At 35.7% G+C, this 15,353-nt stretch overlaps 1 protein-coding gene across 3 annotated transcripts in view; it reads right to left on the bottom strand.

Moving 5' to 3' along the window:
* Nucleotides 1-1,316: 1,316 nt before the first annotated feature.
* PLEKHA1 (pleckstrin homology domain containing A1) overlaps nucleotides 1,317-15,353 on the bottom strand; it is a 53,160-nt gene continuing 39,123 nt past the window's right edge. For 2 of the 3 annotated variants that reach the window (XM_069460158.1, XM_069460161.1), the window contains 5 exons: nucleotides 13,868-13,936; nucleotides 7,383-7,447; nucleotides 6,688-6,751; nucleotides 4,884-4,973; nucleotides 1,317-1,925 (listed from right to left, as the gene is read on the bottom strand). In XM_069460158.1, the coding sequence (XP_069316259.1) occupies nucleotides 1,626-1,925; nucleotides 4,884-4,973; nucleotides 6,688-6,751; nucleotides 7,383-7,447; nucleotides 13,868-13,936 (588 nt within the window). In that variant the 3' untranslated portion in view covers nucleotides 1,317-1,625. Of the gene's footprint in view, nucleotides 1,926-3,252; nucleotides 3,294-4,883; nucleotides 4,974-6,687; nucleotides 6,752-7,382; nucleotides 7,448-13,867; nucleotides 13,937-15,353 lie in introns of all 3 variants that reach the window. The other variant, XM_069460160.1, reaches the window with a different exon arrangement.

Below are 15,353 nucleotides of genomic sequence, written 5' to 3'. Positions count from 1 at the left end.
GACCTTTCAAAAGAACCATTATAATGGACATATCAGCAGAAAAAGTGATTACTTAAAACTTTTTCATTCTATCATCTTAAAATGTAGCTGCAAAAGAGAAAAAAAATCTAAATATAACTTTTAAAAAATATTAGCTTATGAATAAAAAAGTTGAGTGGTGCATTCTTTATGCATATGGATTTTTAAACTGAGACTACGTAGTTCTAGTATAATATATCTTAACCTCTGGACCCCACCACTATAGTAGGAAATTTCTCTCTTTCTCTGTCTCAGACAAAAAGTCATCTTAGAAAATGAAAAGGAGAAATGGTGATATGTACGAATTCAAAACAAAACAGTACTGTAAAATGGCAAAATATCATTAAAATAGCAGCATGTGAAATTCAAGACTGTTTTCTTAAAGCAAGTGTTTAAGACTGAACTGAAAAATGGTACTTGCTCAAACTGGTCTATAATTCAACACCTGAAACTAAGGATTCTTTAGAGAGGTGCTTATATTTATGATATCCCATGATTAAATGTATATTCAAATTTGTTTTTTAGAAGATATATATTGCACAGGTAGTAGAATACCAGCATTCTGGTATTTCTAACATAAAATGCTATCTTACTTAACACATTAAACTATGCTACTGAAAATTAATTTTATCCCAATGTTTAAAACCAATCATGTAGGACTTTTAAGCACATTAATCTCAAAACATTCCTAAACAAGATGAAAAAACACAGGCACTTGAATATAAGTCATTAGAGACAAAAAGTAGAGGCCACAACAATTTCATGACTAAGGGCAGTTATGTCTTTACATATAAACTTGAAGTCTTTTGATGATCCAAATATAGAAATCAGAACTATTTACAAAACTTTGATAAGAAAATCAGATCTCTCAAAAATTTCCTACCAAATAATTTTCACTGAATAAAAGCACTGACTGCTACAAGTCCTGATTAAGTTTTTTCAAATAAATATCTAAGATACAGTTGTTTGAATTCTAATTTTCCCCTTTTCTCTACCCCAGTACAATCCACAACCCTCACTGATAATATCCTCTCTGCAAAATTTACCACTCACCTCAAGATCCAGGGCATCAAAAATGGTTATAATTTCAAAATAGTCCACATTGTAGTATAATATAAATTTGACAGCACCACAGACTTCATGAGTTTAGGTATTTTAGTTTGGCAATATTTCATTCAGTATTATTAACCAATAAGAATGTGTAAATATCAAACATCTAATAGAAATTCAGAGTAGCCATTTTAAAATGACCAAAATAATCAATAAGCATTTTTCATGGTTTAAGTTGTTTAACATTTAAACTGCCAAAGTCACTAGGAAAAAAAAAATCACACACACATTTTTACCACCCAAATGAGAACACACAAAGCTTCAGACAGATGATACTGAGACACCTAGCACTTTTCCTTTCTTTCTTTGTTTTAAAAAAGAAATTATATTTAGTTTGGCCACTCCCTATTCTTGGTTTACCAGCTTATAAAGAGTACATCTAAGAGGCAGTATAACATACGCATTAGAAACCATTCCACCCTTTATCATCTTTGGCTAAAGGCCTCATGAAAGGAAACCGAGGATGGCCAACGGCGCAGGCTCCACACGCTTCCGTCTCACACGTCACTGACCGGAAGGCTCGCGTCATCCAAGTCCACTGGGTCACAATCTTTTTCCTGAGGGCCATTTTTACTTTGAGGTTTTAGCACACCTTGTTCAGTCACTTTGGAAGCTGGTTCTCTTGGAGAGACAGTCTGGACCTTGAAGTTCCCTGGCTTGACCTTGGCAAGAGATTCGTAAAATCCTCGTTTTTCCATGGTAAAGCTTGAGACCAGAGAGTTGCTGCGGGTGGCTGTGGAATGTGAGGCGGCGGCTGCGCTGGCAGGACGGAAAGCGTGCTTGGATTCTGAATGCTCCTGTAAAGAGGAGTGTGGGTCAGACACAGTCAGTCACCAAAAACAAGGTTAGTAACTCAGTGTGAGGCTTGATTCTCTGGAAAACGAACACAACACAGACACACACACACACACACACACACACACACACGAAGCAGAAGCGTGAGCCATGCAGCATAATGTGCAAGTTCTTTCCCAAAGCAATGCATTTTTAGGGGTGAGTTTAAAGCAATGACAGCCAACAACCATTTCCACTAGGAAACCAGTTCTGTCACCAAAGCTGAATTTGGCAGCTTATGACACTTTGAAGACTCAGCCAGCCTGAACTAGAATATAGTGTTCCATCTGCAACTGAACTGTGTTTATAAGGGTGCCTACCAGCTTTATCATTTTATTTAAGAGTATATTTACAATCAACACTAGGAATTATCCCAAACATTTTAGAAAAATAAAAAATGAAAATGCAGAATTTAACAATGAAAGGCCATATTCTTTGATAAGCAGGAATCAACATTTTTCAAACATTATTTGCTGGCAGTCTGACAAAACTTAGTTTTTGCTTCCCTGAATTTCTCTGCACCAATAATAGCACAGTCTTTTCACTTTTTATTTAATTTCATTTATTTAGTTTTGAATATATCATATATTCATATGGCTTAAGATTCTCAAGATAAAGGGCACATATTTAATCATTTTTAAAACTGTGGTGAAATAATTATCAGTCATGAATATTAATTTCAATATGCTTCTAACTGGATCATATCTGAAGATATCCTTAAGTATGACCATTCTAAATGCATTGCCATATAGTTCCTAGTATATTGTGTTCTTTATGATTCTAGTGGCTTTGAAAACAAAGTGCTACAAATCACCAAAACACTATAGAGTCCTATTAGATGGCTATCTTTCATCAGAGATTTAAAATGCCATGCAAACTATAGTAATGTACAGTTTATCCAGTGCATATGCATGCATGAGTTTGCATATACTATTAGAACAAAGGTGCATTTCAAGTGTTGTAGTATTTAAAAAATCTCAAAATATATAATATAGATAGTGAAACTCTTGCAGCAATTCAGTATATTAATTTTTAGAGCTAGCTTAATATTTCTTTCCATTAGTAAAGTTGTATTTTTTTTTAAGTACACATATCCAACCTGATGACTATAGTGAAATAGTTTGCGTTAGTATTGACAAAATCAGTTATGATAACTGCAAAAGGCAGTTTGGTTAACTCAACTTTCTATGATCAGTTGTGAGTAGTGAGTAAGTCTGGGCCCTCTACTAAGAAGGCACGTTTGCGTGAGAGCCCACATACGTGCTGCATTCACCAGCTCTTGATGTATACCTCTGTATACAAGGGTTCGACAGCCTTCTGGCCTGCCGCATCTGGAACACAGTGCAAAGCTAAGATTAGAGTTAACCTATACTGGAGAGAGGGAGGAAAAGAGAAAGTTCTGCTGATAGTCATAGCTAGATAGTCCAATTTGCCCCCACCACAAAGCACAAAACACAAACACCCTTCTCCAATTTTTCCTCTTCCCAACAGACATAGTGTTTTTGCAGTGTCTCATAGTCGTCTGCTGAAAAAGTCACATAAAATACAGGAAGCTACAAAATTAACACCTAGGAAAGTGATTTCTTAGATATTCCAAAAAGGATATAAGTAGAATGACTTAAGAAATGAGAAAAATAGATATCTATTTACTGATCTGTAGTCATCACTACCAGGAAATAATAAAACGCAATTTTTATTATAATATTACTCAAGGAAAAATATTAAAAGTACAAATATCTAGCATTTATATTGAATATAAATAATAAAGGTTATCAAGTTATATATTACACTACTTTCTACAAATGACAGCGCTACATTTTAAGACTCTTCACAATTTTTTATTCCTTAGAATTTGTATTTTCAGATCAGAGACCAGTGGCCAAAGTTTTCCAAAACTAAATCTAATTTCTATGATATTCTTCAACATAATAAATAAAACATTTTTCTTACTATTTCTGGGTAAAGCTTTTTATCATACTACCACCAAGAGAATTGTGGTAGTTTTCAAGAGGCAGCTTTAAGTCAACTTGCTAGAAAATGAGAATGAAAACATGAGGTAGAAAAACTGACTAGGAGCTCTGAACTGCACTTAAGGTTCCAGTTGTTCAGTGATCCTATGGCAGGTTCCACCAAAAAACCTGAACTGAAATTAGAGGAAGTAAAGTGGAAACTGAGATGTTCACAAAACTGTAATGCTACAATTAAAGGTGTCTTACGTGATTAGGCCACATACCATACTAAGAATCTGTCAGATGATGTCAAATCTAGACCTATCGACAAGTAACAATTCCTAAAACAAAGCAAGGAAATGTTTATTCTTTAGTTGCCTGGCTTGTGCATTTAACACAGTACAATGCACAGAAAGTTATGTATACGTAACACTACAAGGAAGCATTAAATTAGAAATGCATTATTTTTTTTTTTTTTTTTTTTTGTTGAGACAGAGTCTCACTTTGTTGCCCAGGCTAGAGTGAGTGCCGTGGCGTCAGCTTAGCTCACAGCAACCTCAAACTCCTGGGCTCAAGCGATCCTACTGCCTCAGCCTCCCGAGTAGCTGGGACTACAGGCATGCGCCACTATGCCCGGCTAATTTTTTCTATATAGATTTTTAGCTGTCCATATAATGTCTTTCTATTTTTAGTAGAGACGGGGTCTCGCTCAGGCTGGTCTCGAACTCCTGACCTTGAGCAATCCACCCGCCTCGGCCTCCCAGAGTGCTAGGATTACAGGCGTGAGCCACCGCGCCCGGCCTAGAAATGCATTATTTTTTTTTTTTTGCAAGTCCAATTGGTATAAAAGTCAACATGCAAATAAATCTCAATAAAGAAAGAAACCAGATAGATTAAGGGGACAGGAAGGAAAGCAACTCAACAGGATGGGGAGACTCAAGGGACTATCACCCCAGAGAGCAGGAAACCTACAGAAGACGCTGATCTGCCCGGTCCCCGCTGTGCTACAATGGCGCCAGAGACTGCTTTAATCCAACTGTGCATCTCTTCAGGGCTATCAGCCTAAAGGAAAAAAAGGACTTATTCAGTCAGTTTTTCTTCAAAATCACCTTCTGTTTCTATAAATCCAATGTATTTATTTTGGTCACTTAAATATTGTCACCAACAAAATCATTTTAGAGATCACTTTTTAAAACCAGGTTTTGCTGGGTAAGTTACTACACAGAGACATTAAGTCAGGCACTTAACTGTTTTAGGATCAGACACATCAAAAAGTATCAATAATGAACACTTATAGAGAGAAAACAAGGAGAGGAAATAGTCAAAGAAAAACCCTTGTATTTCACTCTATCTACTGCTACATTGTCTGAATCTACAAGAATATTTATGGAATTGTGTAATTTAAAAAACATTTTGGCATGATTTTACATATTATTTTTCTAGAAATAATTTCTAGTAGTGTCCTACATCCTAAAAGAAGTATTGGTAGTCATATTCCAAAGTATCATATTACTTCATAGGGCCTGGCTTTCAAATGAATTTAAAACTTTACTATGAAATAATCCAATTAAACAAGATCCTGAAAAGGGTGCAGAGATACTACTGTCCCTTATTTCTATATTTTAGAATTCTAGATTCTAGAATCTAGAAATATAAAAATTTTAAAGTTACAGAATAACATTTATGAATCAATGATATTAACAAAGACTTATAAAAGGAAAACCTCAAAGGGGGCAAAGGTAGAGTATACTTTCATTTATTACTAACAGAAACACAATTCTAGAAATCAACTGGACAAAATAAAAAGGTTCATGCTCTGATAGTTAATCTTGATCTAGAAATTTACCCTAAAGAAATAAGAAATTCAGGCAAATTTACACTCAAAGATGTTGTCTTTATTATCGCAGGAAATGTGTGAAAACTATGCAAATGGGTATGTTTGATAACAGAGTGACAACAAACAGTTAACTTGTGGAACATCCATACAATGCAGTATGGTGCCATTCTAAAAGGTTTTCAGACAATTTTTAATGACATTATTATGAAACAAATAAGATGTTAACACTAACATATTATTTCTTATAAAAAGATTTGTCTTCAGAAAGGCAGCAAAAAAATAAAAATGGTTGCCCGACTGTGAGATTGTTTTATAAAACACCTTTAGTATTTTTCTATATTTTCTAAATTTTCTACACTAAGCATATGTAACTTTACTAAAACAAAGCCAAATCTTCTTTTACAAAACTTTCTATTTAAATAATTCAATGTGGTAAGCAAAAAAGTACATTTTAAAGTTAAATACAGGATGCCTACCATTAGTGAAACTACATAGATCTACTGGTTACTTTTATTATGGATTATTAATTATCATGAGCCCTCCCTTTTTATAAGATTATCAAAAATGACATTAATAGAAAAATGAAAAATTTAAAATATGTGTAAAAATAATCCAATGTGAAGGTACACATTTAACATCTAAGTTAACATAGCATTTCCCTTCCTCCAAATACTACTTAATTCTATTTCACTAATTCATAAGAATATTCCCATTTCCTGATTTAGTTCTATTTCACTAATTCATAACAAAGAATACTCCCATTTCCTGAACATGTAACCTACCAATAACTCTATATATAACCCCCTTTTACTAAGCTGGTAAATTACAGTTGTCCTATTTTTTGAAACCTCTAAAACAACAAACTTGTTTATGTTTATTTCCCTTTAAAATTATTAATTTCTCTTAGGAGGATCTATCATCTTCAAATAAGTATCTTACCTGCACATAGAAAGTTCGAGACGTTGTTACAATTTCAAAGAGGTTGTCTCTCATCATGATGTCACTGTTATGGGGAAAAAAATTATCCAATTTTATTTAAATAGTAGTGTGACAATTTTTCTTTTACTTGTTTATCCAGTTCCAAGTATATGTCAATAAATATTAGAGGTAAAACACTGTCTTAAAATCAAATTATCATCTTTTCCCTTTTTTTGCATTCAATTTTACATATTTTATATAGTTGTACTTCTTAAAAAGTTCATAAAGCAACTTTAAAGTTCAAAGTTTTTAACTGAAGAAATCTGTTTGCTCAAAGAAACACTGGCACAGCTAACACATCTTCTTGTAAAGCTCTATTCTGCAGCACCTTTGAAATACTAAAATTAGTATATCAATTTGTCAAGTCTGATAACATAAGTTGTTCATATTAATTATTTTCTTTCCATTAATAAGTTGTTTTTTGTATTAGACTTCAAATAAACAAACAAAAGGATTGTTTCCTAACTTACAGTTTTCAAATACATAAAATATTTCAATACTTTAACCTCGGGGTTTTGAAAATTCTAGCATATCCCAACTATAAAAAGTTAAAAATAACCCTAGAATACAGAAAAAGATAAAAAGACAGTATTCAAACTAAGGTACTATTCTACATTAATAAATTGTTCAGGCATCAAGTCAGAGCTGTTCCTTACCTTTGCTTACATTCCTGGACTTTGTGAACCTCTTTAAGTGGTATTACACGGAGAGGTTCCTTTTCCTGGCAAAAAAGCGAACAGATATATGATGTTTACTCTTTTTTTTATTTACAGGGTCTTGCCCTGTTGCCCAGGCAGAGAGCAGTGGCATCATCATAGCTCACTGTGGCCTCCAACTCTTGGGCTCAAGTGATCCTCCTGCCTCAGCCTCCTGAGTAGCTAGGACAACAGGTGCTCATCACTATGCCTAGCTAGATGTTTATTCTTAAATGTTTTCATGGGTTAGATATATTACTTGGAGATCTATGTGAAAATTATACTTCTTTCTTGAAGTACGCATAAGGCATAAATATACCTTTTTAAACCATCCAACATCAGAATAGCTCAAATACTATGACCTTATATATACAGTTGTCTGAAACAAGGAAACTACATAAAACCCTTATTCACATTATTTCTGGGTTTCATGACAGTGTAGCTTATTAAAAGCCACTAACCATCAGACTTTCCCCAATAGAACCCCGTGTGCCATTAAGTGCTGTCCTTCCTCTTTTGGAATCTCACTTTGATATAAAAGGCACCAGAGCAGTGAACATCCAGCTTCTCTGACTTACATTTGTCACTTTACAAATATCACTTTTATATGAATACATTATTTTAACAAGCACCATTTATTTACTAGGAATTTACTAAGTGCCAGGACATCTGCTACGTTTTAAATGTTTGCTCTCACACTTTCCACAACACAATACGTGTACCATTATTCACCTGAGGAAACTGTGGTTAGACATGTTAAGTACCTCACTCAAGGTTACAAAACTAGATATAAGATACAAATATAGGACATAACTGGTTCCTAATAGCATCATATTTATACAACACATTCCATGAAATACAATATACGTATTTCATTGAATATGATATCATGAGATTAAGACACATGTAGCTTCAAAAAGAAAAAAATTAAACCGTAACTTTTTAAGTTTTAAAAAATAGCTTCATTTTGAAATAATTTCAGACTATAAGAGACTTAAAAAATAGTACAAAGAATTTCTATTTACTTTGCACCTTGTCTTCTAAAATGTTCATTTTACATTTGCTTTATCACTGTCTATTTGTGTATATATACATAAATATGTAAGTATATATTTTTCCTAAAATGTTTGAAGGCAAGTTGAAAATATGATGTACCTTTACTACTAAATACTTCAGTGTGTATTTCCTAAAACATGGATGTGCTCTTGCATAACCACAGTACGATCAGGAAAACCAGAAACTCAACACTGATGTAATACTATTATCTAATCCACAGACCATAGTCAGATTTCATTAATTGCTCCACCATTATGCTTTACAGCAAAAGAAAACTATTTTCTGATCCAGGATTCAATCTAGGATCATACCTGGTATTTAGATGCCATGTCTCTTAGTATCTTTTATTGTATCTTTTTTTCTCTTTCATGAACTTTAGTGTTATAAAAATCCAGGCCAGTTGTTTTTTTGTTGTTTTTTTTTTTTGTTGTTGTTGTTGTTGTTGTTGTTGTTGTTGAATGTCTCCCAATTTGAGTTTGTCTGATGTTTATTTGCCCTGAAATTCAGGTTATACATTTTGGACAGGAAACCACAGATGTGACACTGTCTTCTTCTCAGTGCATGATTATCAGGAGGCACATATGTAACAGTGGTTTGTCCCATTATTAGTGTGTTAACCGTGATCTCTTGCATAAGGTCGTGTTTGCTGTGAACTGTAAAATCACACTTCTTCCCTTTTTCATTGTTAAGAGTCTTTTGAAAAGATACTTGTAGCCTATGAAATACCCAGATTCCCATCATAATTCTGCCCACTGGTTTTATCAGACATTGAGGGTTCTTGCCTGAAATCATTATTATGATAGTGGCTGCTGAATGGTGACTTTTCTAACCCCATCCATCTATCCACATACATTAAGATAGAATTCTACTCTAAGGAAATGCTTTTCCTTCTCCATTTATTCCTGACTAGTTTTACTCCATGGGTTATAATCCATTACTATCTTTATTTATTTTGTTGCTTAAATTGTCCAAGTTTTGGCCACTGGAAGTCCATTCAAGGGGGCTTCTATGTCCTTTTGGCATGTCCTCCTCATTCTCTGAGTCACTTCCTTATTTTCTGGCACAACTAGATGTTCTGGGCTCAGCTTATACTTTACCTGCCCCAGCTCTGAAAGCAGTTATTTCTCCAAGGGGTCCTGGTTCCTTTTGTTTATAAAATGGCATTTCTAGTCGCCTTTGGGGAAGAGGATTTGCCAGTCTCTTCACTTAGCCACAGGCTTCTCATGGTAGATGAGAATTTTAGTGCATTTCTCTCATTATAAGTGATGCTGAGTATCTTTTTATGTTTTTAAGGGCCATTTTAATTTCTTTTTAAATGAATTGTCTACTCATGTCTGTTGTTCATTTTCCTACCAGATATTTTCCCTTTGATTTTCTCTCTTTTTTTAAACTTTAAAACAATCATGAATTTATACAAAGGTTGAAAATACAGCACAAAGAATTGATTTTTCTGAAACATTTCAGAGTGAGTTGCTGACCTGGCCCAGATTATCCCGGAATACGTTAGTATTTCCTACAAAGATATCTTTTTACGTAATCACAATGCAACCACCAAAATCAGAAAATTGTGCCCAACATGTCTTTTATTAGAGCAAAAGGATTCCATTCAGAAGCACGGCCTCCATCTGCTTGTTATATCTCTTTTCTTTCCTTTAGTCTTGAATAGTTCCTCATTCTTTCATAATCTTGACTCTTTTGAAGAAGACAAGGCAGTTACTTTGTAGAATGTCCCTCATTTGGGTATGCTTGATATTTTCTCATGATTAGATTCACATCATGTACCTTTGGCAGGAATATCACAGAAGTGATACTGCATTCTTCTCACGCTATCCTGTCAGGTGGTAAATGATTTCAATTTATCGGCTGGGAGCGGTGGCTCATGCCTGTAATCCTAGCACTCTGGGGGGCCGAGGCGGGTGGATCACTCGAGATCAGGAGTTCGATACCAGCCTGAGCCTGAGCAAGAGCGAGATCCCAGCTCCACTAAAAATAGAAAGAAATTAGCTGGACAACTAAAAATATATAGAAAAAATTAGCCAGGCATGGTGGCGCATGCCTGTAGTCCCAGCTACTCGGGAGGCTGAGGCAGAAGGATTGCTTGAGCCCAGGAGTTTGAGGTTGCTGTGAGTGAGGCTGACGCCACAGCACTCTAGCCCAGGCAACAGAGTGAGACTCTGTCTCAAAAAAAAAAAAAAGAATTTATCTCATTACCAATGAAGTTCATTTTAATCATCTGGCCACCTGATTAAAGTGGTATCTGCCAGTTTCTGCACTGTAAAGTTACTCTTTTCCATTATACTTAAAATATTTATTTTGTAGATAGGTACTTTGAAACTATGTAACTATCTCATTCTTCATTGTACATATAGACATACCATCCATTCACCAAAAAGTGTCAAGTTTCTCTGACAGCAAGAAGCTTGGCTTTTATCATCCTTAGTATATCTATCATTCAGCATGTGTGCAACCATCTCTGCCAACACCCCCTTCGCCACGTGGATGCCTTTCTCTCCCCACTCCACGCAGGGCTAAGCCTCTTCACACTTGAGAGGCTCTGACTGCCAGAGACGGCCCCCACTGTGGCTGCTCACCCTCGCTGTGCCTCACCTAACAAATTTGAGTCCTAATTGTTTGAGATTGATGGAAGGAGAAGAGGGCAAAGAGGATGATGAAGAATCCCCTCAGTTTTTAAGACTCTTCACATATGAGGAATGTTAATGTTTTATGTTTAATACATGTCACAAATATTTGTGCCAGTTTTTCAGTTGTGCACTTAAATCTTTTAAACTTGTTTTTTATTATCTATTTTAGAGATGGGGTCTCACTCTGTCACCCAAGCATGATCATAGCTCATTGCAGCCTCAAACTCCTGGTCTCAAGTAATCCTCCTGCCTTAGCCTCCCAAGTAGCTGGGACTATGGGCTCAAGACACCATGCTCAGCTGATTTTTTTTAAATTTTTTTGTGAAGACAGGGTCTCACTATGTTGCCCAAGCTGGTCTTGAACTCCTAGCCCCAAACGATTCTCCTACCTCAGCCTCCCAAAGCACTGGGCTTACAGGCGTGAGCCACCATGCCTAGCCTATACTTATTTTTAAAACGTTTAAGTTCTCTTTTAGAGATACATACTAAAATATTTACAGAAGAAATGATGAGATACCTATGATTTGCCTTAAAATATGAAGTGGAAATTGGGAGGTAAAACACAAGAAACAAGCCAAGCTGAGCCATGTGTTGATAATTATGACATCTAGGTGATGAGTACATGTGGGTTCTGTGTACTGTTCTACTCACTTGATGTTTACACTTCTCCATGATAAAAAGGTATCATAAGAGAGCTCATTTATACTTTAAATATTTGTTATCATATTATTCTTGAGTGCATATAAAAAAGAAAAATATAAACAAAATAAACTGGCTATAGTTTTTTAAAACTTCATGTTCAGATTCCAGCTCCTCTAAAACACTTTTGACTTGAAGCCATCAATGCCCATGTTTTTCACTCCTTGCCATTTTCTGTGCCAAGAGCGTCTGTGATGCAGCATTTCTTATGAATGTTCCATTGTGTTCCTGAGATTTTCTTCCAAGCTGCCAGCACTTTTTTCTGCACATTTTGATGCTGATGTCTTCTGGATCTTACCCAACGGTGCTGCGCACATGCAAACAGTAACAACTCCAGCCCAGCTGCCGCCTCCTGACTGCCCCTCACCTTTGGCAACGCTAAGTCACATCCCTAAGATTTCAGCATGTTCAAATGGAGGAGGAACGGCGGGCTGTGCATCTTAATATTGATAAAGGTCAGTAATTATAAATTAATTACAGAGTGTAATTTCCGTATCTCCTGTAATAGTTCTTTATTCTTCCTCTCAGATTTTATAGCATAATACCCCACATGCAGGTTTTCAAAATTTGGTAAATATTTCTATGATAGTTCTTGTCTCATTAAAACTACTGTTGGTGATGGGGCACATGTCAACTACCCTGGCAAAACTGAACTCCGGAAGGCCAGAGACCACTGCTAACTGTTCTCTTTATTTCCTGTTCCCAGAACGGTGCACAGGGCCATGGAGAGCTCAATGAATGTCTGTTGCATGAATGACTCTTCCCAAGAGTATTGGCATTAATTAAAACCAATTAGTCAACCTGCTAACTAAGTATAAACATAGCCTTCTGAGACACTAAGCCTAGTACTTTTTGAACCAAGAAACTACAGCTTCCAGTTGAGGCTCTTAAGTCTGAGAAAGGCCCCCCTGTCAAAATAGCTATGCTTGCTATGCTACGCCATTTTTCATTCATTCAAAAACACTTACTATCTATCAAGTACCAGGTCCTGTGTTCATAAAAGGGTACAAGAGAGTCTTTACCCTCAAGAAGCTCATTTAATTTAGTGGCAAAAACAAGCATGCATGTGATTACAAAACACAGTGGGAAGTCCTATGACAGAAGGATGCATAGGGTACCATGGGCACATAAAGAGAAGACACTTAACCCAGGGTCTAAAAGCTTCCCAGTAGAGCTGACACCTGAAGTAAATCTTAAAATATTCCCTTCCTTTTCTCCAGTACTCCAATCTCCAATATAGTAGCCACTAGCTATGTGTAACTATGTACATTTAAATCAATGAAAATGAAATAAAATCAGTTTTAGTTTTAAAATGAAATAAAGTCAGCTCCTCAGTCATATTAGCCACATTTCCAGCACTCAGCAGCCACATGTACTGGTATTAACGCAGACAGGAAACATTCCCATCATGCAGAATGTTCCAGTGGACAATGCTGTTCTGGTGCTTTCATTCCAATATAGCATATGGTTCCCCTCTCAAAGGTTCCATACAAGAGGCAGGATAGATGTCTGAAGTACAGAATTGCATTCAATTTATCCAACAATATATTACAGGACTCGGGTCACCTGACAATATTTTAAACAAGGATGCTACTCAAACAAGGGAAAAAGGAAATTTCAATTTTTGATTCTACCCTCAGATAGGACAAAAACATCTTATGTGATCTTAAATCAATCTGAAATAGGAAAAGAAAATGTCCAGAGAAGGTAGAAATACAGAGTGTTAAGTGTTGACTTCTAGAGACTTAATTCTATTGAAAATACCCACCAGCTCCTCTAAAATGATAGACCGGGGTGGGGGGTGGGGGTGTCTGATATTTTTACATCTTTCAAGGTGTAATGCCGCTTTGAAGATATGATCTTTTTATTTAAGATGTATTTAAGAAAAATATCATTAACCAAAAGCGTCACAACAAAATAAACTGTGTGTACCTCTCAAAACTAGAATTATCCTAAAAACAGAGAATAGTACAAAAAATTATATATAATCACTACAATGTAACACTTCTTAAACATTTTTAAGGCAACATGGATGACACAGCAACTTACCAGTTCTGATTTGAAGTAGCCTATTGTGTTTTCATCCAACTGAAAATATCTTCTCTTCCAGTTTTTCATCTACCAGAGATGAACACAAACATAAGACTTCTGTTTCTAACGATGTCAAATGTTAATCACCACTGAATTATTCTGATACATGAACCCACAATCAGAAATGTCAAGCATTGAAAAATCTCACTACCTCCCTTAGTGAAGAGATAAAATGAAACCCCATCCCTCGTTTGCTACCCAGGCCTTGAACTCCTAATTCAAGTTTTAGTGGCTGGCTTTCAGTTTTCATTATATGATTTTTATGATATGACTGCATATTTTTAATGCTCTAACAGTTTTTTGAAAATGCACTTTCCTTCCTTCCCACTCCCCCAAAGAGCAAGCAATGGAAATGTTAATAAACCACATTAAGTTTCTCCATCTGTAAAATACATGAATTCTTCTACAAGTACTTTATACATAATAGTAAAGCAGTACCTATTTTGTACAAATTTTTTGTAAATGTAATGCAGTTTTTGTGAAAGCACTTCGGCATCTCTAAGAGATTAACATTTTGGACCCAAGAAAACTTTTAAGAAGACTGACTCCTTAAAAGCCCTAATTAACACACAATTGAGGATCATAGCTAGATGAGAATTCTGACACTCCCTGCAGACATCCTAAGGTAAGAAACTCCCAGCCTTCACTGCCTTCATTTCCCTTAGCCTAAAAGGTCAGACAGGGCTAAAAGAACTTTCCCTCACTGACCTAAGGGAATTAGAGTTGTTGGTAAGTGAAGAGAAGTCAAACAGAACAGCCAATAGAGTTTAAAGCACTTCTTTACTCACAGGCATTTTTTTTTATTTTTAAACTTCAAATTTATTTTCTCTGAAATTCTAAAGATTTAGTTCACACAGAAAGAATGCCTTAAATTAGAAATACTGGTAAATTTACTTGCTCTTGCAGAAATTTCTTACCATGGAGCTGATTGTGTGGGAATATCTGGGCTAACATGTAATAGCTCTTACTATCACCAGGTGCTGTATGAAGGGCTACACCTCTTAGTTATGTCTTTAAAAAACAAAACAAAACAAAACAAAACCAACCCCTGGACAGTAAGTTTTATAATATGATTTTCCTTTAAAAAGAAACTGAGAGCCTGAGAGGTTAAGTAGGTAGCCCGAAGTCACAGAGCTTCCCACGAGGTCAGCCCAACCCCAGATCAAGGAAAGGATCCTTCCAAATCCCACTCCTCCTCTCACCCCTGGCCCTTGACCTCTTTAGAGCTCTCCTTCCCTGACTCACTTATGAGGAAGGGTGGGAATCAATAGAAAAACTTTCTCGAATAAATTTCAACAGTTAGGGAAGCTCATTTAAACTGAAGGCCAGTAGTAACAGGCATTAACTTTTCTGGCTGCCTGCAGACCAAGGAAATAATAGCATTGAGTTATCCTTAGAATACTCCTATTTTATCTCCTGGCTCCTTTTCTCACATGCTGGTCTC

This window comes from Eulemur rufifrons, chromosome 28 (genome assembly GCF_041146395.1).
Source record: "Eulemur rufifrons isolate Redbay chromosome 28, OSU_ERuf_1, whole genome shotgun sequence".
Lineage (NCBI taxonomy): Eukaryota > Metazoa > Chordata > Mammalia > Primates > Lemuridae > Eulemur > Eulemur rufifrons.
The sequence above is the reverse complement of the archived record's forward strand: the minus strand, read 5'-3'. Positions and strand labels throughout refer to the sequence as shown.